The 26,416-nt window shown below is 40.1% G+C and overlaps 1 protein-coding gene across 2 annotated transcripts in view; it reads right to left on the reverse strand.

The window, feature by feature from the left end:
• Nucleotides 1-26,416, reverse strand: part of LOC114648143 (metabotropic glutamate receptor 4-like) — a 983,563-nt gene that overhangs the window by 142,793 nt on the left and 814,354 nt on the right. For both annotated transcript variants that reach the window (XM_051924640.1, XM_028796992.2), the window contains exon 8: nt 12,067-12,203. In XM_051924640.1, the coding sequence (XP_051780600.1) occupies nt 12,067-12,203 (137 nt within the window). The remainder of the gene's footprint in view (nt 1-12,066; nt 12,204-26,416) is intronic.

Genomic DNA, 26,416 nt, shown 5'->3' on the forward strand with positions numbered 1-26,416 from the left:
CAGTTTCAGAAAATAACATGAGATGAGATTTATTGATGGGCTGGTAAGATGTTATGACTTTCACAACAGCAAATCCACTACAATATGCCACTCATGCCACTGGACTTTTGTGGGTGTCTGCTCATTAGAAACATATACCTAAAATCAATTTTCAAATAACCTCCAACTATTGAAACAGTCAAACATATAGATTTGGACTAGTGGGTATATAAGTATGGTGCTGACTGAGATTTTTAAAGAGCATTGCATGGAGGATGAAGGAGTAATATGAAATCATTTATGTGCATATCACCAAGTTTGATGTTAGTTTATATCTTCTTTCAGCCCAATGTTATTAGAATGGGCGCTCCTACCACCCTGAACTGGATTAAGCAGATCTGATCATCAATGGGATCAATAAATGAAGAAGAACAAAAAAGCACACATTAGGCTTATTGGTGGATCATCACACATTTAGAGGTGATTGATATTGCCAAACTATTTGAATCACATAAGAATATTTGAACAGAGCCCATTATTTTAAAAATGGTCTCTAATGTGATGTGTGTCTTAAAAGTGGCAGAGCTAGTGTGGTCAATGAAGACTGGCTAGACCATCTAGTGGCCAGTACCTGTAAATAATGTTGACAATTAATACATATATTTTTTTTCTAGATTTATTAATAAGAGACTGTTTTTATTATTTCAGATCACCTTTGTAAAATGCATTTGTTAACCCAGTGAGAAACAGTCCATGATGTAAAGCACATCTTTACTCTCTGAACACATCCTAATCCACTTTCATGGCTGAGTACAACATTCAATTCTATTCAAATTATTTTTCTTTGGCTCCTTTCACAGTAGGTTGGCCCAGCGTGCTGCACAGATTTTTAAAGCAAAGCAGTCTACAGTTTGTAATATAAAGACAAAATCAGAGAAATGTCACCATGCTACATAGGAAACATGCATAACATAAAGCAAAACAAGGGGGCACTGACAACCTCATTATGATTTGAAACATTCAGTACTTCAGTAATATCAGGAAGAGTCACACACATGTACAGCAGACAGTTCTTGTCTTTTGGCAGGAGTGGATGATACAAAGATTTGGTAAATATTCTGTAGTGGGAATGGAGGTGAATAGTGGGCAAAAGAAGGGGCTTAAAGGTGGGTCCCAACCATACATAATAGCTGGCTTGGGCCAACAGTAGGCAGGGAGAGTTACTTTAAAGGTTAGAAGAGACAGACTAGACAAGAGTAGTCAATGGTCCAGCATATCTACAAAGGACAAGCAACCCCACATAAACGACTGGAGGTACTTGTAGGCGCACACACTTCTTAACCACTAGAGGGCACAAGGAGGAATATACTGGACTGTGATGTTGCCCTGACAGTGCAGACAGTATTAGAGCTGCCTAGCAGATCTGGTACAGTAATCCCTCCTCCATCGCGGGGGTTGCATTCCAGAGCCACCCGCGAAATAAGAAAATCCGCGAAGTAGAAACCATATGTTTATATGGTTATTTTTATATTGTCATGCTTGGGTCACAGATTTGCGCAGAAACACAGGAGGTTGTAGAGAGACAGGAACGTTATTCAAACACTGCAAACAAACATTTGTCTCTTTTTCAAAAGTTTAAACTGTGCTCCATGACAAGACAGAGATGACAGTTCCGTCTCACAATTAAAAGAATGCAAACATATCTTCCTCTTCAAAGGAGTGAAGCAAACAAATCAATAGGGCTGTTTGGCTTTTAAGTATGCGAAGCACCGCGGCACAAAGCTGTTGAAGGCGGCAGCTCACACCCCCTCCGTCAGGAGCAGAGAGAGAGAGAGAGAGAGACAGAGAAAAATCAATACGTGCCCTTTGAGCTTTTAAGTATGCGAAGCACCGTGCAGCATGTCGCTTCATGAAGCAGCTGCACACAGAAGGTAGCAACGTGAAGATAATTTTTCAGCATTTTTAGACGAGCGTCCGTATCGTCTAGATGTGCGAACAGCCCCCCTGCTCACACCCCCTACGTCAAGATCAGAGAGAGTCAGCGCAAGAGAGAGAGAGAAAAGTAAGTTGGGTAGCTTCTCAGCCATCTGCCAATAGCGTCCCTTGTATGAAATCAACTGGGCAAACCAACTGAGGAAGCATGTACCAGAAATTAAAAGACCCATTGTCCGCAGAAATCCGCGAACCAGCAAAAAATCTGCGATATATATTTAAATATGCTTACATATAAAATCCGCGATGGAGTGAAGCCGCGAAAGGCGAAGCGTGATATAGCGAGGGATTACTGTATTATGAATTCTGGGGTGCACTGCTACAGGGGTCACTGGGGGGCACAGGTGCTATGTAGCCCTGGCACTCTATTTTAGGTGCTCACCCCTTAAAGTGATGCTGGGATGGGATTAAACCACTGAACAAATGGTTATACTCCATCATTAAATTTGATGATGACACCACCTTTGTAGGCAGATTACTAGCAATGATGAAATGAATTACTAAGGAGAGATCTACTTTCTGACAATGAGCTTAATATAAACATAACCAAGGGGCATCTGGAAGGTGGAAGCCAGCCCACTCTCCCATTTACATGGACAGAGTGAGCACCTTTAGTTTTCCTGGAGTCAACAGCACTGTAGGCCCAAAGTGGTGCATCTCATCTATCTATTATAAAAAAGAAATCCTGTCCCCTGTCCTGATAGTCTACGATACGTGATCTTTCTCGGAAGATAATTTGAAGACCCGCGAGACGAAAGAGACCTGCCACGGTCTGTCTCACGGGAACATAGAACGAGAGTCTTGCAAGACACACCCTACTTACAAGCAATATCAAAAAAAACAAATCAGTAGTGTAAAGGCAGTCATGCAGCACACACAGCTCCAGGGCTCTCAGTGCATATAAAGTGTATAAGGTCAATATGGTAGAAATGAAATGAACAGGGTAGAAATGAAACGTCGACGATTAAACAAAGAAGAAAGAAAAGCGCTGAGAAAAGAGACTCAAATGCGTTGGACAGAAAAAAGAGCAAAAAAGAATAATCGAGGTGCAAATTCAGAAAATAAGAAAAGTAATTATCTGCCCGGAACAAGAGGAATTGAAAAAAAAGCACATCCAATCCGGCTCTTAAATAAATGACAGTGAGTAAAATGACAAAGTAGAACTTCATAGAGATGTTTACAAACGTTGACGCTAAACACATGCAGAGTAGGTTAGAGACTATGAAACCGGGGACATTAGAAAGGCTCAAAAAAAAAAAAACGTTGGCGCTATACACATGTGGAGAAAGTTAAAGGATATGAAAGTAGGAAAATTACAAAATATAAAAAAGTAAAGATCGCAGTAGTGCAAACAAACAAACTGCCTCATTTAACTATGCACCAGTCTAACTTTGGTTTTGCACAATAATTACTACACTATTGCACCTTAACACTTAATTCTCCTTTATTCACATAATTTTACTTATTTATTATGTTCTACTATACTGTTATCTTTCGATCTATGACTTTTTGTTAATCTAACTGATATTCTTCTAACTTTGCACAGTTTTTGATAAGCGTATCAGGATGCATTTCACTGCGTGTTGTCCTGTATAACTATGCATGTGACAAATAAAGAATCTTGAGAATTTCAAAAACGGAGTTTACCGCACATGCATTTATTGGTTACTTTGTTAGTGTATATATATTTATCTGTCTGCTTATTTAAAAACCTAAATTTACCCCAGGAGTCAAAAACGTTCTGTCTAGCCCTTGTACAAAAACCTAGACAAAAGCTGGGGTATCACCTTGGTAACCCCATGTACTTTTGGAACTGTGAGAGGAAAATAGCACGACTTTACAGACAGGAGTCCAATGCAGAACTCTACTTACTTTGTTACTTTGTAAAAAAAAATAATTAACTGCTGATGATGTAGATCGTTTTGTCTGTGCTGAAATTCCAAACAGAGAAACTTATCCTGACCTCATTAAAATAGATTCAGCATATTGGGACTCGCAAGATTACAAATATTGTTTTTACAGAAGTTCTGAAATAAAAGTGAAACTAATGAAATAGCAACAATTCAAAGAAAAAACAATCTTAAAAGTGTGTATCTGGAAAACCAAATACGAGGGTTGGCGAGCGAAACGAGTAGGGGGCAAAGCCCCCTAGTTTCTTATATGTTCAGGAATGCCTTTACCTCCTCAGACATCTGAACTTTAGTGAAAGTAAACAATTGAGCGGTTGGCAGAGCCATCAGAATAGAAAGAGTGTTACGGGAATGGAAATGAGATAAGAACGTGAAAATATTGGTCTGCTAATGAACAATCCTTCACCTATCATTCAGAGGATGAAGATCTGCAGCTTTTGGCCAGACAAACTGTAGGCTTATTGTTGCTCATCAGTTGGTGTTGTAATTTGCTCATTCTTTTATATATGGCAATTGCATTAATAAACCACCCTTCCATATGTAATTTGTTCTGTCTCTGGCATCATTCTGGATTCAGCTCCCTTTTTTGATTCATTTTGGGGAAAATTCTGTAGTACTTCCAGATCTTGAAACATTTCCTATAAAGTATACACCACACAAAAGCACACACACAAATGCAGACTTTGCGAAACTGACTTACATTATATGGCCAAAAGTTTGTAAACACCTGACCATCACACCTGAACAAGCTTGTTGGACATTGCATTCCAAAATCATGGGCATTAATAAGGAATATCCTCTACACCCAGATTCATTCATCAGTCTGCCAGACAGTGAAGCGTGATTCATCATACCAGTGAACACATTTCCACTGCCCCAGAGTCCAAATCACTCCAATCAACACATGGCATTGTGCAATGTGATCTTAGGCTTCTGTGCAGCTGCTCTACCCTGGAAACCAGTTTCATGAAGCTGCTGAGGCACAGCTCTTATACTAATGTTGATTCCAGAGGCAGTTTGGAATTCTGCTGATAATGATGCAAAAGAGGATTGCCGATTTTTACGCACCATGTGCTTCAGCTGCTTTGTGAGTCTGTGTGCCCTACCTCTTTGTGACAGAGAGGTTGTTGCTCCTAAACACGTTCATTTCACAATAATAGCACATACTGAGTTATGGCACAGGTGGCCTCCTATGACAGTGCCACATTTAAAGTAACTGAGCTCTTCAGTATGACCCTCTCTACCGCGAATCTCTGTCAATGGAGACCATGTGGCTGTGTGCTTGATTTGATGCACAACAACGGGTGCAACTGAAACACCTAAACTCTCTAATTTGGAGGGGTGTTCTCATATTTTTGGCCACATAGTGTATGTTTCAAATGCATTAGGTAAACATCCATCCAGTTATTTTATTACACTAACACCATTTGTGTCTATTATGCTAATTGGTGATTCCAAGTTAGTGCTCCGTAGGTGTGACTGTGTGTGTTTGCAAAACATGGACTGGTATCCATTCCAGGTCTGTTTAACTGCCTTGCACCCAGTGTTGCTGGGATAGATTATTTCTTCCATTGATGTCAGTTAATCCAAGAGAAGGGTCACAGGGAGGATATATTAAACTTTGTGTGGAATTCATAAGTCTGGCTGCATGTGATTTTAGAAAATTGAACGAAATAGATTCTGTATTTGAATAGATGTATGGTTACATGATAAATAGAAAAATACTGTATACTCTAAACTGGATTAAAAATTATAGAAGTTTTGAGGTAGATTCTACTCACTAATCAAGGCACGAGAGAGTGGTGATATGTTGCATGTTGATTATGAATGTAAGAATTTCACTATACTCTGTAGGCGAGACAACAATGACCCTAGGAACCAATTTAAAACTACCAAGTGGTAACGAAAGACAGAAAATTATGAGCAGATTTTTCCATATTACTAAACGAGAATGGTAAACCGGATATGGACGCAGGGACCTGCCCGTGGACGCAAAAGACATAGTGCGCAAGTGCCACACAAAGCCCCCACCCCCAGAGTGAAATGGGGGAGACTACGCACATGCGCAGGCACCACACAAAGCCCCCCCCCCCCGCACAAGAGCAAAACGGTAGCGACTACAAACCATCAGAGTAGGAAACAAAGTAAAACGTCATAAAGAGGTTAAAGAACAGGGACAAACACATGGAGAGCAGGTTACAGAACAAAGCCCCCCTCCCCAGAGTAAAACGAGAGAGACTACGAACCATCTGACATGCCGCAAACAGGATAAAGTGAGGTCAGAAATAAAACACAGAGTAGGAAACAAAGTAAAACTTTATAAAGGGATTAAAGAACGGGGACGAACACATGGAGAGCGGGTTACAGATGATGAAAACTGGAATGCAACAGCTTCAAAAAAACCTAGGCACGAAACACATGCACACCGAGATACAGAATATAAAGGCAGAAACAACGACAGTTAAACATCCACACCACACAGCGGAGGCGGACCCGGAAGGTGCAGGCGCCTACATCGTGCGTCGGAAGGCGCAGTAAACTACAAAAGGCAAAGGCGCCTACACAACATGGTAAAAACAGACATAATACGGAAGGCGCAGGCGTCGCCGCCATTTTGTGAGTGGCACTAATGCGTGGTGAAGGCGCAGGAGGAGACATAGTAAAACAAGAGGAGTCAATGCCCCGTCCCAGAGTGAAACGGGACACACCACGGAGTCCACACAGGTTCATACATCAAACCCGAGATGGTACAGACACGCGTCTGAAACCGCGGAAGCAAAACTGTCTCGGCTCCAAAACCAAACAGCTCAACAACTAACACAGCTTCGACACCGAGCCCGCGTGGACAGATCTAATGAACGTGGACGCCTACAATGCGCGTCTCAAACTGCGTAGGCAAAGCAGGCACGGATTCAACACGACACAGCTCGAGTGACCGAGATACAAACACGCGCCTGCCTGGATATAATTAATGAACGCAGGCGCCTACAACGTGCGTCTGAAATGCCGCAGACCAGGCAGGCACTGCTCCAAAAAGAAAGAGCTCGACTAAACGAGATACAAAGTGAAACGGGAAGCACTACAGAGTCCGCAGTGCTCCACAATGCACCGCATAATAGTTCGGAAAGAGCTTCGTAGTAACAGTGGGGAGACCCAGAGTGACACGGGTGAACGCTCCGTATTAAACATACGTCATCCACACACGTCCAAACTATACAGCATAGGTGAATCACATTACAGTAATGCATTATTAACAGTACGATAAACATCACAGTATCGCAAACAAATGAAAATTATTACTCGAAAAAGGGAAAATATATTCACCACGGACCAGGTGTCATTGAAACAAAAGCAGAATAAAGCGAGATCAGAAATGAAAGACAGAGTAGAAAGCAAAGTAAAATGTCATAAACAGGTTAAACGAGGGGGCCAAACGCATGGCCAGCAGGTTACAGATAATGAAGACCGGAATTCAAAAGCTTCAAAAACAAAAGCTCGACTGACCGAGATACAAACTGAAACGGGAAACACTACGGGGTCCGCAGTAGTCCACAATGCACCGCATAATAGTACGAACGGAGCTCCGTATTAACAGTGGGGGGCCCCAGAGTGACATGGGCAAACGTTCTGTATTAAACGTGCGTCATCCTCACACGTGCCTGCCCAGCGGGCACGGGTTCAAAACGCCGGGGGTAGGCGAGTGAAGCGAGCAGGGGGCGGAGCCCCCTTGTATATATATATATATATATATATATATATATTATAATTCTGTAACCTTCATCAATGTTTTGTCAAGCTATATGTTCTCCACTTAATGTTACTTGCAACTTTCTGGCTTACATTAGCAATTGCACATCTAATGTCATACATCCGGTACTCATCCTCTCCCTGCTCTTAGCCTGACTGATTTATCTCACTAGATGCACAGCAGATGTTTGATCTTGTGGAATGGTGTTACCTTTTCCAAACGCAAGGCAAATCTGACTTTGATACAAATTTTATCTCTTTGATCAAATTGCTTTATAGATCTCCGCTACTTCATCTCAACTCCTTGTATGTTTTTCAGTTATTTTCCAGGGCACATAGCACAATCCAAAGGCTGTCCTTTATCACTTCTGCTCTCCATGCTCACAATTGATCCTCTAGCTGTTTCAGTCTGATAAACATACAAAAATGAGACACAGTTCAGACAAGGGCCTGGACATGGAATGATCGAGCAGAATGTGTCAATTTATGCTCATGACCTTCTTTTACCTTTATCAGGTTTCCAGGCCTTGGTGGCACATGGCACTCTGTGTTAGACATTTTGTCCTATTATAACACATGATTTGGGTAAAAGTGAGTTTTCAGCAAATATGAAATCTGGTATAAATCTTTAGAATTCAATATAAAAACAAATTTCTTTATTGCCAAGCAGGATACTGATGCAATTGTTAATGCTGTTGCTTCATAGATTCAACAGTCTGGGTCTGTCCCTGTGGCTGCACATTCTTCATGTGGCTCTGTGGATTTTCCTCCCACATCCCAAACACATGCAGGCAAAGTTTATTGGCCATGTGGGCGTGTTTATGAATGGGCCTACCGATTGACTAAAGCCACATCCAGGTTTGGTTTTTGCTTGTTCCTGAAGCTACTCTATGACCCAATATTTAATTAAACTGATCTGAGAATGTCTTATTATTTACAGCTTCTCACATTTCAACAGGAAGGACATATGCTTTATGATTCACCCATCTGTCCATTTTTTTTACCTGCTTAATTCAATGTAGAGATGACATGATTTATTATTATATCATGTAATAATTTAGCAGATGCCTTTATCCAACATGACTTACAAAGCAAGTTATAATACATGCAAAAATGAAGGTACAAGCATCAAAAGCAACAGAGAACAAGATACAAAAAGCAAGCAAAGGGATTACAATAATTACATAACTATACCTGCAGCTAGACTAAGGCAAAATCAGAATCCTAAACTTTATGTCCGTGCAACAGCAGATACCCTGCAGGAGAGAAACTAAGCAGTTCCAAAATATTTAACGAAACGATTCATGCTTGAGAAGTAAGAGCCAACAATCTCTCATACTATTATTTGGAATCTTCTGCATCTTTCATTGAAGCCTAAAGCTGTGCAGTGGGGGTGAGGTCATGGATGGGGAAGTATTGTGGCTCCTTCCGCCATATTACCCACTTTTGTTATTGCCAATATCATCATCTTTGTCTCCACCTGCATCTTTCAATTGCTCTTTAAACTGACAAGGAGTGGGTGTCCAAGAGCTTATAAAATAATCTCTTTTTTCAGACATTTTCTATCATCCTGAATGAGATTAAACTAGATTTTTCTATATGCTTGAGCATACAGTACCTTGTAGTCAGAATGCACTACAACACCCACACTTTATGCGATAATAGTCTTTGAAAATGTACTGTAAATAATGGTAATCCGCAGACTTAAATAGACAAGAGGGATTTGAGTTGCCTAGTTTTCAGCTTTATTACTGATCTCTAAGTATTTGCCACTTTGAGTGTTGTCATTATTACTGCTGGTTACTGTCAAGGCTGGCCATGATGTCAGATCCCAAAACTCCATTGCAGCTTATGAGTATTTTTACATTTTATTTACTTGTTATGTTTTTTTCCAATTGTTTAGGACCTTGTTTTACATGTAGATTTAACACTGACTCTGGACTTTATTACAAAGGTCTAAGATGATTATATGTACATTTCACTAAGTGTAAACTGACAGTTGTCACTTTTTGTTTTATTTTTGTAACTGGGACACACCATAACTTTTCCAGTTTAATTTCCAAATCCCCAAACTAAACTAGAAAGGGATGTGGACACAGCTAACTCATAAACCTATAGTTGTTTATTGTGACACTACAGGTCAGGTCAGGTCAGGTTGGGGAGCATGTACTGGTACAGCACGTTGCCGTACCCACCACATGACAAAACATCTCAGGATCCTGTTTTGGAAACCCTCCAGGCAGACATGTGGTTCAGTCCCACCCTCCAGAAATGACCCTCTATCTGTTGCAGCCAAGTGATACGTGGGCATCCCCTTGGCTTGGTCCAGCCACTCAGGTCCTCCACAATGAGGATTCTGCGAGCCGGATCACCCTCAGGGAATCACGCCACATGGCCATAGTGCTGTAACTGACGCTTCCTCACAATGCAGGTAGTGTGCCTCATTTGGGACTCCATGAGTAACCGCACATTCGACACAAAATCAAACCAACGGTACCCAAGGATTTTCCAGAGAGACACAGTACCAAAGGAGTCCAGTCTTCATCTCAGGTCACTGGATAGCATCCAGGTCTCGCAACCATATAGCAAGACAGGAAGCATCAGGACTCTAAAGAATTTAACCTTTGTCCTTTTGCATAGATATCAGGAGCGCCACTCACCCCTTTCCTCATGACCTCCCATTCTCTCCCAATCTGTCTACTGACTTCATAGGAAGAGTAACCAGAGACATGAATGTCACTGCCGAAGTAAGTAATAAACCTCTTGACAAGGTTGACACTCTCTCTGCTGATAGACACACTGCAGATGGCTGTGCCTAAGAGGTCATTAAAGGCCTGGATCTTGGTTTTTATCTAGGAGACTCACAAGCCCAGGCACAGTGGCTCCTTGGTCAGTCTCTCGAGAGCCCCAATTAGATCCTCCACTGACTCTGTAACGATCACAGCAAAGTCAAGATCCGTGAATCTTTCTTCACCAATTGATGCTCCACAACCACTGGACCCCACAACCTTGCCCAAAACCCAGTCCATGAAAGCAGCAAGAACACACCTCTGACGAACCCCAGAATCAACTGGGAAAAACGCATTGGTTCTGCCTCCATTCTACATAGCATTCACAGTACCAGTGTGCAGACCTATCTAGCAAAATGTTTTGGAAATGTGTGATTCCATAATGTGAAAATAAAATGAAAAAAATCATGTACAGAGACATACTTAGAATGAAGAGTTTCCATCATCCCCTTAATTGTGACACCTTGAGTTATGGCTTGTAGCACTTAGATCTGACATGAACAACCAAACTAAAAACCAACAGAGAGCTGATCTACAAGTTTGTGGAGTTCACTTTTCTAAGGATTACTACTTCTAGCCTTAACAAAAAAGACAGTGTTCCTTATCAGCTCTTTCTGAAGCTGACTGCAGTTCCAAATATTATCCAGTTGAGTCATTTCACTACAGCTAAGAGTGAAGTGGGGTGAAAAAAGAGCCATGTAGTATTTGTAACGTAAATGTCTACTGCATACAAGAGTAGCAGGGTGGCACAATGGCACAGCTGTTAGCATTGCTGCTTCACAGACCTAGCCATCCTGGAAGGGAATCTTGTGCCTGGCCATTGTCAATGTGGAGTTTTCATGTTCTAAAAGAGTAAATGTAGTGTTTCTTCTCACATCCCCAAACACATGTAGATTAAGCAAATTGGTGATTTCCAGTTATTGTGATTAGGCATGTGGATGGCTGTGTGCATGAATGGGTATGGGATAGCTTATTTGAATAAATCCTGACAAAAAAAATCTTCCCCTAAGCTCCCAAATCACTTTTAAAAGAAAATTGGGTATCGCAGCATACACAAAACAAGCTACAGGAAAACAGGGGGTGCCACGGAAGGAGACAGACAATCAGGTGAACAGAACAGCCAGGTTTCTTTCAAAATAGCAGAATCTCTCAGAAATGTATTTTTCTGAAAATGACATAAATAAGCCATTTTACAATATGTGTGCAACCTCAAGACATGGATAGATAAATACATGAGAACATTCTTGGCTTGAAAATGGACATACTGGCTAAGCTTTGAGAATTTGGTATTTATGTTTGAACAGGTGCTCCTTAAAATGCCCTATAAATTGCAAGAACTTACACAGTATTTTTACATTTATAAAAAATTTTACTTAAGAATGCAAGTTACTGTGGAAAATTAATGTATACCACAAATATAAGAAAATACTGTAATTTGAGCTTGAAAAATACAACACTAATCCTTTAAGACTGAACATAAGCAGTGAATGTTTTTATATTTGGAGTCTTATTAAGATACATTGCTAAAAAAGTGTAAATCTTCTATAAATTCAGTATTAGTTCATTTATCTGAATGTGAAACATCACAAATCATGGTGAAGGAAAGCTGGGAATAATAAAAAGGTACAGGACAAGTAAACTCTACTTACGTTTAAGTGCAGTTGATCAGTCCATTGGCCTATGACCTTGTACTCTGTAGTGTTGTTTTTCATCTGATACTGATAGATGTCATAACGTCCTGGAGCATCTCCATTTTCATTAAAGAGCACAGGATTCCCAGCAATACCTACAAAAAGAGCATTTCAACTCTGTTTTAATTGTTAAAATTTGTTTACAGCATAGCAGAATGATACTTATTCAAGCACTGTTTGAGAACGGGCGGCACGGTGACGCAGTGGTAGTGCTGCTGCCATGCAATAAGGAGACATGGGTTCGCTTCCCGGGTCCTCCCTGCATGGATTTCATCCGGGTGCTCCGGTTTCCACCCACAGTCCAAAGATATGCAGGTTAGGTGCATTGGCGATCCTAAATTGTCCCTAGTGTGTGCTGTGTGGTTGGATAATGGATGGATGGATGTTTGGGAATGCCAACCATCACATCACTCCTAGTTCATTTCATCAGAGAGGCTGGAATTATCCTGTTGTGGTAAGAACCTTGGTATTAATTTGGATTTGTAATGTTTATTTGCTACAGAAGCACATTAGATAGTTTATCTTCCCGGTTCCTCCCTGTGTGGATAGCGCTTTGAGTACTGAGAAAAGCGCTATATAAATATAATGAATTATTATTATTATTATCGAGTTACCATTTCTCTGCAAGAAGAGAAATACTTTTATGGACAACAATATATTGTTGAATTTGCCTAGTTCTGTTCAAAGACATAAAGAGACACTATAGCTTACCTCCTTACCATCCGACACAAAGGACAAACCAGCCATAGACAGGGAACCAGGCAATCAGCAGTCCTAGTAATACACCCAGTGTCAATCTGAAATCATCAATTCACCTAACCACAAAGACAATGACTGTACGCAGGATTCAAACTCAGAACTCTGGATCTGTGAGGCAGGAGCACCTACCACCTGCTATTATTACTTTTCAAAATCCAAATGATCACAATACAAAAATGTAATTAATAAAAAGATTACAATCAAGTTATAAACAGTGATTATAATAAAAATTCTATAAAAATGTTTTAAAAAGAATCAAGAATCAGTTAAATAATTATTTTATACATTGTGTCACACACATACACGTGCGATTGGGAGGTAGCTAGAGGGCCTGAATAATAGTAGTACCACATCAGACCAGGGGATGGTGAACTGCACTAATCCTTTTCTTTCAATCCTCTGCAGACCATCCACAGGAAATCCTGCTAAGTTCTAGCGCCACTGAAGACGTCACTTCTGGTACCGACGCCATTGAAGACGTCACTTCCGGGTCCGGCACTATTGATGGTGTCACTTCTGGTTCTGGGCTGGATGACCATACTTCCTATACTGGCCTTTAAAGCCACCATCTTGCCTCCATACAATCAGTTCTGTTCTGGACCCTAACCTGTGAACATATCTCAACCATTACCCATTTTGCATCCAAGGCAAATTATATGGGTGGCTGCCCCAAACATTTGTGATGTCTTTTTGTCGTTTTTGTGAAAATTGAAATTGCTAGCAACTGCTACCAATAAGAGATTTACACATTGGTCAGAATTTCACTGCTGGAGCTTTTGAAGAAAAATAAAATAGAGAAATAATGATTACTAGCAAATAAGAAGCAAATGCCAAAGCATTCTCAGATATGCTTAATTAAACTCTAGTTATTCAGGGCTAGAATTGTCAAGTGGAAAGTCATATTTCTTAATTTTAGAATTGAAAACCACAACCTCCCCTACTGCAAAATAAGAGGCACTTCAATTGTTCTGTCCTTAGGTTCAACATTTTTTGACACAAACTTTGCATCAAACCTAAATGCCATATGAGACTTTCCTAAAGCAGATGACTACCATGTAACATGTGTCTATAAAAATAAAGTGATCAGTGATATTATTTTTTTAATGTCAGCAGATGAGATTGCACAAATATGCTATATACAGTACATAGTTTGTCAATGTCTAAGCAAGAATCAGTAAACAAGTTCCTGATAAATATTTGTGAAAATCATAAAAGCTCTTCCAGTATAAACTAAAACTAAGGCAATGCCATCTTCAGGATGTAGAACTCATTCAGCTGCTTTTACTTCTGCTAACAAGGCTCAACGGTCTGATATCGATGTCCGTGCTGATGGTGATTCCTACTGGAAAGCCATAAAGAACTTTCTGATAGAGCACACAAATACCCTGAGTGCAACCATGCAAACTGCCATCACTGAACTTAGAACTAAGATTGCTGTTATTAACGAGAAACCGGCAAAATTACCAGCAAAGTTGATTTTTTGCTGTCTCACGTCTCTTGCCATGGCTCAGAAATACACAGTCTCCAACTTGAACTCGGCACCCTTAAAATGAAAATCACCAATTTAGAGTACAGGGCTTGCTGAGACAACATTCAAATTTTAAGCCTTAAAAGAGGGCAAAGAGGGCTATAATTTTAACTCTTTCCGATCCAGGATATGGCCAAAATGGTTTTGAAACATTTATGATTTGATCCCCGAAAAAATGAAGGCATATAGGATATAATCTGCCTGCAAAGACACACCAGGGCCTTGTCGTCACCATTAAATGTTTAAGGTTCACGGATCAGGAGCACATTCTGAAAGAAGCTTTTTGCATTCTGGATGTCTCTCATAAGTTTTCGTGCCTTCGCTGTTTCCCTCCCAACATTTGCCCTGCTACAGCACAACACCCGTCATTTGATGATCCCTGCACTTAGGAAGACAAAAAAGGTTGGTCATTTCTTCTGCATTTCGCAAAGCTGAAATAATGCCAGGGCTCAGTGCACTCCATGTATGACTCTCCGAAATAAGCTTTCATAGCGAAAGAATTTTGTCACCAATGCCAAGTTCTCACACTGTTGCCCATCTCTTTGTTGTCCTGGATTACCATTTCTCTCAAATTCTATTACTGCTATAATTTGCATTCAATGTGTTAAATTGGCAGAGGATCTATGGGGATTAATGGGGTGTTTGCTGCTTGGGGAGGGACGGGGAGTTTAAGCAGAAGCATTATGGGATCTGGGTAGGTCTGTGGGTGGTATCCTCTTTTGGGAAAAGCTTTTTTACTATTGAGCACTGTGGTTTTTTTTTTTTTCTCTTTCTTTCTTTGCTTGCATTTCTTCTGTTCTTTACTTATCTTGATCATTACTAACCTTAAAATAACCCTTGACATATGAGTGTGCTAGGCCTTCTTCACTAACATCATACAGATCTAACTCAGGAATTGCATTGATATTGTAAAAACAAATACTATTATGCCATGGCTTTTTCATCAGCTTCCTTGAAAAATGTGGTGTGCTCATTCTTTTCAGGAGGAGCTTGCACTTCAACACTATCAAAGTAGATGATGATAATATTGGTCAGTTCTGTCCAAGCTGAGATGGGGAAGCTGTAAACTGGTGATCATATCTGCATTACTTCCGTAATAGGCTACTTGTGTTGAGATTGCAAGCACTTAAGCAGCTCATTTTCACTGTATCACAACAGTTGTTTGTCTGAAAAGAGAGTGAAAAGCTGGCGTGAGAATAAAAGCAAAGTGAAAAGAGTTTAGAATTGGTCTGCCATTCATTTTAATGGACAATGTTTAATCACTCTCAAATATGATAGATGAATTGTCTGCTCTCATAGTGGGTCTTGGAGCATACAATTAAAATGGTTTAGTTTCATACTGGCTTAAACCTGATATTCCTCAAACTATTTTAATTCTGTATAGATTTCATCTTATTTGAGTAGACAGAGACCCAGTGCGGTGTGGAAAAAATGCAGGAGGGTGACTGGACATCTATGTGAATGAGGAATGGTGTGAAAGGGAGCATACTACAGTTAAAATTATAGTTTGTTATTCACAAATTGAAATTCTGGCTGTTGTAATTCTTCACAATATTTTCCCCCGGTGATAATTACATTATCCTTATTAATGTTTATATTCCTCCCTCTACAAATGGGGACTCAGCATCAGAAGTGATTCACTCTGTCAGCAACACTCTAATGATGACTCATTCAAACCCTGCAGTTATATGTAGTGACGTCAACCATGTGACTTTGGAAGGAAGAATGACAAACTTCCATCAGTTTGTGTCATGTTACAGTCAACGAAATAACAAGCTGAACCCGCACTAGTTAAACGTTAAAGATGAATTTAACACTAGAATCCCTGAAACCTATGAAAAAACTCACAATCCCGGGCCTCCTTAAATCCCTTCACATCTCTCCATTAGTGTCTTTTGGTTTGTAAATGTGTCGAACAGCACAAGTAGCAAGCAGCCTGCTATCCCATCCCCCCACCACCGCAAAAAGTTCTCCCAGCTCAAGGCTCTTAATCTGGGTGTGAGGTGCCTGGAGTTGTATAGGGTAAATCGCATATTGTTATTTGGAACACATGCATTTAATGTGTGTTCCATGTCTGCAACGATCTTATATAAATGTAGGATGACAGGAAATGCAAGAAATGCAAGAAATGTTGAACACATACCTAAAACAAGCTTTTTTCATGTTATAGTACTATTGACAAAATTTTGACATGAAGTGTATAATGTGTGAAGACTGAAGTCCAAATATCAAATAAATACTTTCAGAAAAGTCACACAGATAACAAAACAAATGCACTTTTATTCAAGAATATAACCGAAGAAAAAGAAATCGAGTTTAGGGTACAATGCTGACACGACCGCTTAGGTGGTGTGGCGGTAAGAACTGCTGACTTATATTCAAGAGGTTGTGGGTTCAATTCCAGGTGCTTTACAGAATTACCGTTTTGAGTAGAGAGCTGCTCTTATTGTTACTATTATACAATAAAAACATACATTTGATTTGAGTTTGTAACAGCCGGTGAAAATTTATGGTACTTGTAAAGGTTAGTGTTTTATTCTCTCAGTCATGTTCATGCTCCCTCTGACCACAACCTGATCCATTTTACTAATAACTTTAGTCTTATTTATTATCTAATATTAGATGGCAACCAGTAACCACCAGAATATTGAGGAAGAGGTGGCAGGAGGCTGAAATTGCTTTGAATGACTACTTTCAAATCACAGCTTGGGAAATGATGTGTGAGTCACATGGGGATGACATTGAGGGACTTAGTCACGGCATCACAGACTGTATTAAGTTACAATGCTAAGATAGAAAACAAACTCACTCAGAATAACATGAAAGATGTCGGAATGGACTGGGTGTAATTACTGGACTCAAGCAAACCAGGGATCAGGTGCTAGAAGTGGATGTGGACAAAGCTAAGGCCCTGAACCAATTTTTTAATAGAGATTCCCTCCTACTGCCACTTTCTTTCAATGACCAGTCCCCAGCACCTTTGCTACTACAATAACAATTCCTACCGTTTCATCTGAAGACCAAGTAAGGAGACAGCTGAGGAAACTACACACAAGAAAAGCCGTGGGACTAGATGGAGTCAGTCTTTGAGTTATAAGGCCTGTGCTGCCTAATGTTGTTGTATCCTCTGTTTCCTGTTCAGTCTGTTCCTCCTGAAAGGATTCAGAAAGTGCAGCTGCCATGGAAAAAATTGTTCCTTTCCTAAAGTAGGCAGGCGTCTCTTCACCTAATGACTACAGAGCAGTGGCACTTAATGTTTCACATCCTGAAAACCTTTGAGAGGCAGGTCCCAGACTATACAAGTCCTATAGTGGTAGAACTCCTGGAACCACTGCAGTTTGCCAATCAGACAAAGATTGGAGTGGAATATACAGTTATCACAAGGCTTATTCCCATCCTGACAAAGCTGGCAGCACTGTGAGAATTATGTTTTTTAATTTTCTCCAGTACCTTCAGTAACACCCAACCATCCATGTTCAGGGGTACAGTCAGAGATATGCAGGTAGATGAGCCTATGGTGTCCAGGATAATGGACTGTCCGTCTGAACAGACTACATTTTGTGAGACTCAAGAACTGTGTCTCTGATACAGATGTGAGCAACACTTGTGCACCACAAGGAACAGACCTTTCTATGTACATTGTACACCTCAGACTATAAATATTACACCAGGTTGTGTCACTTGCAGAAATTCTCTGATGATCCTGCACTTAAAGGGGTGTATTGATAAGTGGGATGAGACAACATATAGTCAGGCGAAGAGCTTTGTTTCTTGCTTCTTCTTCTGCATCTTAACATCAGCAAAACCAAGGAACTTATTATTGACGTTTGCCACACCAAAGAGCCTCTATGCCTAGTCACTATTCAAGGAGTGGATGTAGAGGTGGTGCATTGCTACAAATACTTGGGGTCCTCATCAATGACAGGTTGGACTGGTCTCATAACCAGAAACTGTATTAGAAAGGGCAGAGCAGGCCCTATATTTCTTAGGAGACTGTGCTCCTTTAATTTGGGTAATGACATCCTTCACATATACTATAACTCTGTAATGGCCACTAAAATTTTCCACACTGGGGTATGCTGGTCTTGTAATATCACTTCAGTAGAGGCCCATCTGAATCAACAAGTTAATTAAAAGGGATGGTTCAGTTACAGACACACTCTTGACCTTCTGGAGGTCATAGGTGAGAAGAGACAATGAAGCAAAACTGACAGCCATTATGAACAAAGCTGCCACATGCTACCTCTGACACACTGACACTAACATTAGCCAACAAATTATTCAGCAGTGTGTCAAGAAACATTACTGGAACTCTTTTATACCAAATGCAATATGCCTGTATAATTACTTATTGTGACTGTTACTGTCAAGTCAGAAGTTTACTTTCTTTTTAGTTTTCTTTCTTTTTATTCATTCTGGTGTGTGTTCAGGCCACAGTGTGTGTGCAACTATTTATTTATGTTATTGTCAGAAAGAGCACAATTTCAATGATGCAAGTTTTCATTCAGAGAGTCATTCAGTTTAAGTATGCAATTCATAAGAGTGGGCCTAGATTGGGAAGCAAACACACAAGCCATATACGCAAATGGCCTGTGTCAAGTGTATTTCCTAAGGCTGCTCAAGATCTTTGGTATAGATGAAATGTTCCTGCAAACTGTGGTTGCAAGGTTGCTCTCTTACAGAATGGTGCGGCATGTTGGGGTCATAGTTTGAAAATGGGGGCCACCGAATCCAGCTAATCCGAAAGGCACAGTCTGTCAAATCTAGACTCTTTTGGATAGATGACAGGAAGTGAAACGTTAGCAGAACAGTAATGTCTGTCCCTAACAGAACCTTGTTTTTACAAGGTTGAACAAGAATTTTTAACGTACCTCAATCCATTGATACGCAGTGACTTCACTTAAAGTTGTGAGATTGTGCTATCACACACGTGCTGCCAAATCGGTCATTAATCAGCAACCAATCACAAACAAATATGGCCACACTAGTAATGAAATAAACAAAATGATGTTCAAGCACAAAAAGATTAAATAATAATTATTCAGAAATCTAATAATGAAAAATAAATGAAAACAATATTGTTTATGCTGTAAAATTTATGACAACTATGACTCATTCAACATATCTAGGAACCTTCGGTCCCTCTCAAGCTCGACAAGCCTCAGCCCTCAATGAAGTTATAGATGGCTGTTACCACTAATTGTTGTCAATTACTGTATATTAGGTAAGAACCTTTGAAACAGATTGCCAATCAGCTAAAAATACACAGAGTGTAATCTGCACTGTAAATAAGAAAGATTACAAACAAAAGGAGGCCAATCAGTCTGTTAGGCTCTCTGTTATTGCTAAATTGCACCAGTTAAAAACATAGCAGGGTTCCTGCTTCTCTGCAGCAATCACCCAGTTTATTACGGGGGCAGCACTGTTCCTGCTTCTTCTTCTGAAAGGTTTAGCTGCCAACAGTTTATTGGTATGACCAGCAATAATTAAATACCCTTGGGAAGGAAAATACCCCCCTCCCCTTTTTTTGTATAGATTATTTCTCAGGGTGTTTTCAAGGTCACTTACGGAAACATCATGGGTATTTTACTTTGTGGGGCTTAAACTACTGATCTCCCATTTTAACCAAACTGCAAAGCTAAATCTTCAAGAGTTCTTGCAGCTCTATTTGAATCGCGCCTTTGTGGGTTCATATTAAATTAAGTTGGATTTCCAATGTAATCTTTTATTATCACCCCAGAAAGAAAGAAATACTTTCAACCTTGAACAGTGTGAAGTAAGAGAATTTCAACAAAGAAGAGTGTTTTTTTTATGTGTGTGTGTGTCTAGGCTTCCCAATGGCATTGTATACTTTTAGTCTTCATTATAATAACAAAATAAACTTTGTACCGTATGTGGATTTGCTCAGAGATTTGAATTTATTTTTGCCATTATCTTTTCTACCCTATTTTCCCTTTAAATCAATTCATGCTCAGGGAGAAAGTGAAAAAGGAATCAGCCATTAGTCTAATAGACATAAAACAATGCCTGTAATTTCCTTTCTGTATTTAAGTCTAATCATAAGTATTGTACAGCACTCTGTCAAGTGCCTCATTAAAGACAGGGCCAGAGTGTCAGGCGAGAACTTTTTTAAAACACAAAACTATACTCTTGTATTATGTCATGTGTCATTACACTCTCCTTCATGTTTATGATGGTCAGTATGGAGTAGGTGGCCTCACAGTTAACTGGAGTTACTCTAACCATTGGAGGGGTCATGACGGCACAGGGTTGCTGCATCACAGCATGTGTTTGAATGCCAGTATTTCTGTCACATTCCCAAAAACATGACAGATAGGTTGGATTGCTGACTCTTAATTGCACCCAATGTGAGTGTATAAGTGTTTGCCTTGTTATGGACTGGCGCGCCATCTAGTATATTCCCTGCCTTGCACCCAATACTGCCAAGAATGGCTCTGGCCTTTTCTGGCCCTGATCTGGATTAGGTGGGCTTCATGTTGTATGTAAGTATTGTATGATCATTGGGCTGCGTAGCCCTGATCTGAATGAAATAAGTTTAAAATTAGAGGCATTAATGATTATTAGTGAACATAAAGATGCAACCCTGCTGAGGGTGAAGGGTATTTTTTTAGAAGTAGACTAGGGGTCTCTGCCCCCTGCTCGCTTCGCTCACCCATCCCCATGCAGGCCCTATGCGCTAGTCATTTCCCGGATCTGCCGCTTGCGACGAATCGTGCTGTGCTTTTGGATAAACATGAATATCAACTCTGTCTTTGATATCTCCATCCTTCGAAACTATTATCGCTGACAATTCATTATAGAAGTGAGCGTGATCTTTCAGATTCATATAGAATTCCAAGAAAACTTCTCTGTCCGTGTTTTTCAGATACATTTTGCGTAAATTGCAATACTTTTGGACATATGGATTTGTATCCATTATAGGATGTAGAATTTCTAATACATCCGATTGTTTAGCTCGTTTGATTCTATGTTGCATCGCTTCTCTATGATCATAAATATAAGCCTGACCGAATTGTGGTTTCTTTGAAATTAAACTTGTAGTAGCTCTGTTATATCACCTATGTCCATATATTCGATGTCTTTTTGCTGTTCCGTTATTTCACCGAGTAATAATTTCTGTTTGTTAGTGCTAATGTGATATTTACTATCAGTTTTTTGAGACTTTCAAATTTTAGTACTTTAGTATATGCTCTGCATGTGTATGGCCGCAACGTTTTTGAACCTCTTTACGATGTTCTACTTTGTCTTCTACTTTGTCTTTTCTTCTTCTACTGTTTGTCTTTTATTTCCGCCCCCGCTTGGACTTGTTAGGTTTTCAATTCATCTCTTGGCACAAAGTCTTGTCTCGCGGGATGTGAAATTATCACTCTGAAAATATCTCGTCTCATCTCTCTGAAAAAGTCTTGTCTCATCCCAAGATTTTTTTATATAATAGGGAGATATACTGGACATTAGGGAATCCATTCCCAGGCTCCTGATTACCGGGAGCCCGGGATCCCCGGACATTATTCATTCCCGGGAACTGCTGTAATTCCCGGGAAAGTGGGAACGGCCAAGCATGCATATATAGCGTGTAAAAGTGTAAAAATCGATCAAGAAATAACAGAGTTATAGTTGAAAATAATTAAGGTGGCGCCATTGCTGCAGCTTGCATATCATCAGACAACAGCTTTGAACAGCAACTTGAAATTGCAATGTGTCAGTCTGTGCCAAGAAACTTGCCATCACAGAATGATGACAAGAGACTGGATGCATCAGTAAAAGCTGAAATGGTGGTGTTTCAGAGCAACGGCAAGCACAGGCGTTGTTTAGAACAAGTGTATCAGTATCTAATGATTGTGCCGCCTACTTCAGTGGAGGCAGAGCATGCTTTCTCAGCGGCTGGTGTACTTCTGCATGAAGGTGCGTTCTTGCCTGGACGACTGCACGCTGGACACGTTAATAATAATAATAATAAATTACATTTATATAGCGCTTTTCTCAGTACTCAAAGCGCTATCCATGCAGGGAGGAACCGGACCCACAATTTTCCACAGTCTCCTTACTGCAAAGCAGCAGCACTACCACTGCGCCACCTGTGAGAACGTTGTGCTTTCTACACTCTTATTACCACAACTAAAGATACATGTACTTATATGACAGCATGAACTGCTTGTAGATAAGGTTAGTCTTTTATTTGTGTCAACATATTGCAGTAGTTTTATTAAAAATAAATGTCGGTCGTTCTAAAACCGTTCACATGTGAAATGCCCGTGCACTGTGTCATCCCCGGGAGCCCGGGATTCGCAAATTCCCGGGAATGGATTCCCTACTGGACATCAAAATAAGTGGTTTGGAAGTGGTGCCATTTATATGCCACTTATTTGGAGGCATTGGTAAACCTAACTATGACTGTAGGGATGTTGAAGCAGTGAACTCTTTTAGATAAGCCATTTCAGGTTATTCACTGGACATAAACTGCTTAAATTTCAATAAAACTAGAAAAATGGGGTGTTCTAAACTTTTGACCAGCAGTGTATACAGATTTTAAGTCTTCTTGAAATAGATCTGTTATTAACAGAGTAAAATGTTACAAGCTTATTAATTTTCAGAAAATCATTCCAGTAGATTTTGCTCTAATGAGGTAATATATAATGGTATGGTGTTTAGGAAAAAAATGATTGATTTGTAAATATTAATATTTGGTATTGCATACATGTAAACAGATGTATGTGTGCAAATTCACTATATACTAAAAATTTAAACCATTGTATATACTCCTATATACAGGGAGATTCACTCGAAAGATGCCCCAAATATTCTGTTGTAACTCCCGTTAGGATGAAGCAATCTGAACCAAAAAATACACTGTATACCTTGATATATGTGTAATCGATTGTATTATATGTGATGCTGGAAGAGGTTTCCTTTTTCTGCCAGACAGATTTTGACACAGTGCTCCATGTTCCTGAACATATCAGCAAGTGTTTCGGGGGGAATAGCAGCAATTTCAAATTGGATGTTTTCCTTCAAATCTTCCACAGTGCGAGGCTTGTTCCAATAGACTTTTTCTTTGAGCATACCGCAAAGGAAGAAGTCTGGTGGTGTTAGATCTGGTGCACGGGGTGGCCTAGCCCCATTGAAATTACCCTGTTGCCAAAGAAGGACTCAATTTCTGAAATGCTCCTTGCTGATGTGTGACACGTTGCTCCATCTTGCTGGAAGCAACCAGTTGATTCTGACATCACTTAAACAAATTGGTGACTCAATAGGTTTACTCCATGAAGACGCGCTACTCGACGCGCTACTCGATACTGTACACCACCATCCAGAAGTCGAGTGACTGAGTGCAGAGGTACGGGTGGTATGCACCCAGAAGTTGCAAACAGAGGTTAAACGTCGCAATGGCTGTCCGGCCCCTACCTCATCGCTCTGACGCAGGGGCATCCTAGCTTGTTCGAAGCTCCATATACTGAGGAGTACATTGCACGTTGTTTCGTCCTAGCGAGAGATATTACACAATATTCAGGTCCTCTTTCAAGTGAATCTCCCTGTATAACTGAATATAACTGAAGCAATTTATAGGTTTACAAATAAATTAGTTTTTTCGTAATGGCAACCTATTAAACATATATTGTCGAACATGGAAGCATGGGGTCTGATTACTGGAGGTGCTAATGGAGTGGAACAGTTGTTCATACATTCTCCATTTCCCTCTTTTAAAATGGGGAAACACTGTCAGGAAGAAGGCCAGTGTCACTTCGGTTCCACCTCTGGCTATGACCCTTCATTTTGGGATGAATAAGACCACCCCTCCTCTCCAGAACATCGTCATTTGACTGGAAGACATTTCTGAGAAAATAATGGCTCAGTTTTTTTCTATTGTTTAAAACACTGGCACTCAACACTGACTTTCATTTTGTTGCTTTTTGCTGATATTAACTGGCACTTAAACAGGGTATCGCAGATGGAAACCCAATTCTTTTTTATTGTTTGTGTCCTGCCATTTTACAATATGTACGAGTATACCAGGTCAGGTTAGGTTGGGGAGCATGCACTGATACAGCGTGTTGCCGCACCCACCACACAGCGAAACAGCTCGGGATTCCTGATTGGTAACTCCCCAGGCAGACACGCGGTCCAGTCCAACCTCTAGAAATGACCCTCTATCTGCCACAGCAAGTTGTTATGTGGATGTCCCCTTGGCCTGGTCCAGTCACTCAGGTCCTCAACAGTGAGGATCCTGCGAGCCAGATCACCCTCAGGGAATCGTAGCACATGGCCGTAGTGCCGTAACTGATGCTCCCTCACAATGCGTGCATCATTCGGGACACAGAAGTCAAACTAGTGGTATCCAAGAATTCTCTGAAGAGACACTGTACCAAAGGAGTCCATTCTTCGTCTCAGGTCACTGGGTAGTGTCAATGTCTCACAATCGTATAGCAAAAACAATATATAACATTATATGCAGTATATAAACATATGTAAAGAGAAACTATTGTTAAGGAATACGTTCAGCTTCAGCTTTTTAATAGATACGTACATTTTAGGTATCCTTAGAGATGATTTGAGCAGTTTTGGAGTGAAATCTGTGTGTGTGTGTGTGTGTGTGTGTGTGTGCGTGTGTGTGTGTGGGTGTGCGTGTGTGAGTGTATTTGTGTATGAGGATGACTCTCTGGGGACACACTGTCTAAAAATTGAATAAATTCCAATTAAACTTGCTGCAGTTCTTAGCAAAATAAAATGCTAGTAGCCAGCAAAAACAACCTACTAGATTTTAATATGCAAAGATGATTTTTTATTTTTTGAACTAATTCATGACCTAACTACAACATCTTTGGAGAACAACATGATTCTTCCACTGCATTCACATAAAATATTAGCCTACAATATTTTGCAGCTTTACGTATCAAAAATCATGCACTGGATCTGTCAGATTATTTGAGAAGAGGTTTGCAGCAGAACTTAGCTCTTATCTAAGGATTCTCATTTCCAGAAATAATTCAAATTCTTAATTTAAAAGTAAACCTGAATGATATCTTGGGCTCATTTTTTATTTTCTTTTTGATTTTTTTTTGTTTATTTTCTCATCCTAAAAGTTTTATACTATGAAAATAATGCCTACTAATGACTGAATGCTAAAGACTATATTTGCCATAGCACAATTATTCAGACGATAGAATGCAAGTTGACAGCCATGTGAGTTGTGTCCTATTGCAAAGTGTTGGCTGTCTGCTGACATGGTTCTAATTTCATTTCATACTCTTTCATTCAGCCTGTTCTAATGAAGATGGCCACTAAAGTATTTTGTTTATCATTGTCAATAACAGAATTTCATGAGAACAAAATTCATTTTTTGTTGCAATGATTGACAAGGATGCATGAAGAAAAGGAGATAAGACAAAAGTGGAAAAAATTGAATTTGCCACAAATAAAAATTACATGAGGAGAAATATTCAGGACATTCAAAAAGTAAAACCAAAGTGAAAAAACTTCACCCATCATTTTAAAATTTCTAAAATTTTCAACAGTGGCTGTATAAAATAGATCCCAGGTCATCATTCTTTCACAAACTTCTTTCTTTGAATAAGGATTCTCAGAATCTGACAACTGTAAGATGTGAAAGTCAACCCCGACACTGACAGATGCAGGAGGCACAAGTGCAAGCACACAGGACTTTTATATTCTTTCTCCCTTGTGGGAAACATCTTCCCAGTTTCCCACAAGCACAACACAGTCCCAAAAGCGCAGCACAACACACAATTCTTTTCTTCTATTTCTTTTTCTCTTCCTTCTCTTCTCCTCCACTCCTCCAGGCAAGCTTCGTCTCCCTCCTCCCAACTCTGGCTCACCGAGTAGTGTCTGTTGACACCATATAAGGCACCCGGAAGTGCTACAGGCGCTTGTTGATGGATTTCCAGGTGTGGCAGAAGAGCTGCACTCCAGGGCTCAGGGTCTGCTGCAGCAACCCCTGGCGGTGCCCACAGACCCCAACAGGGATGTATCAAACTCCAACTCCCA

This window comes from Erpetoichthys calabaricus, chromosome 3 (assembly GCF_900747795.2).
Source record: "Erpetoichthys calabaricus chromosome 3, fErpCal1.3, whole genome shotgun sequence".
NCBI lineage: Eukaryota > Metazoa > Chordata > Cladistia > Polypteriformes > Polypteridae > Erpetoichthys > Erpetoichthys calabaricus.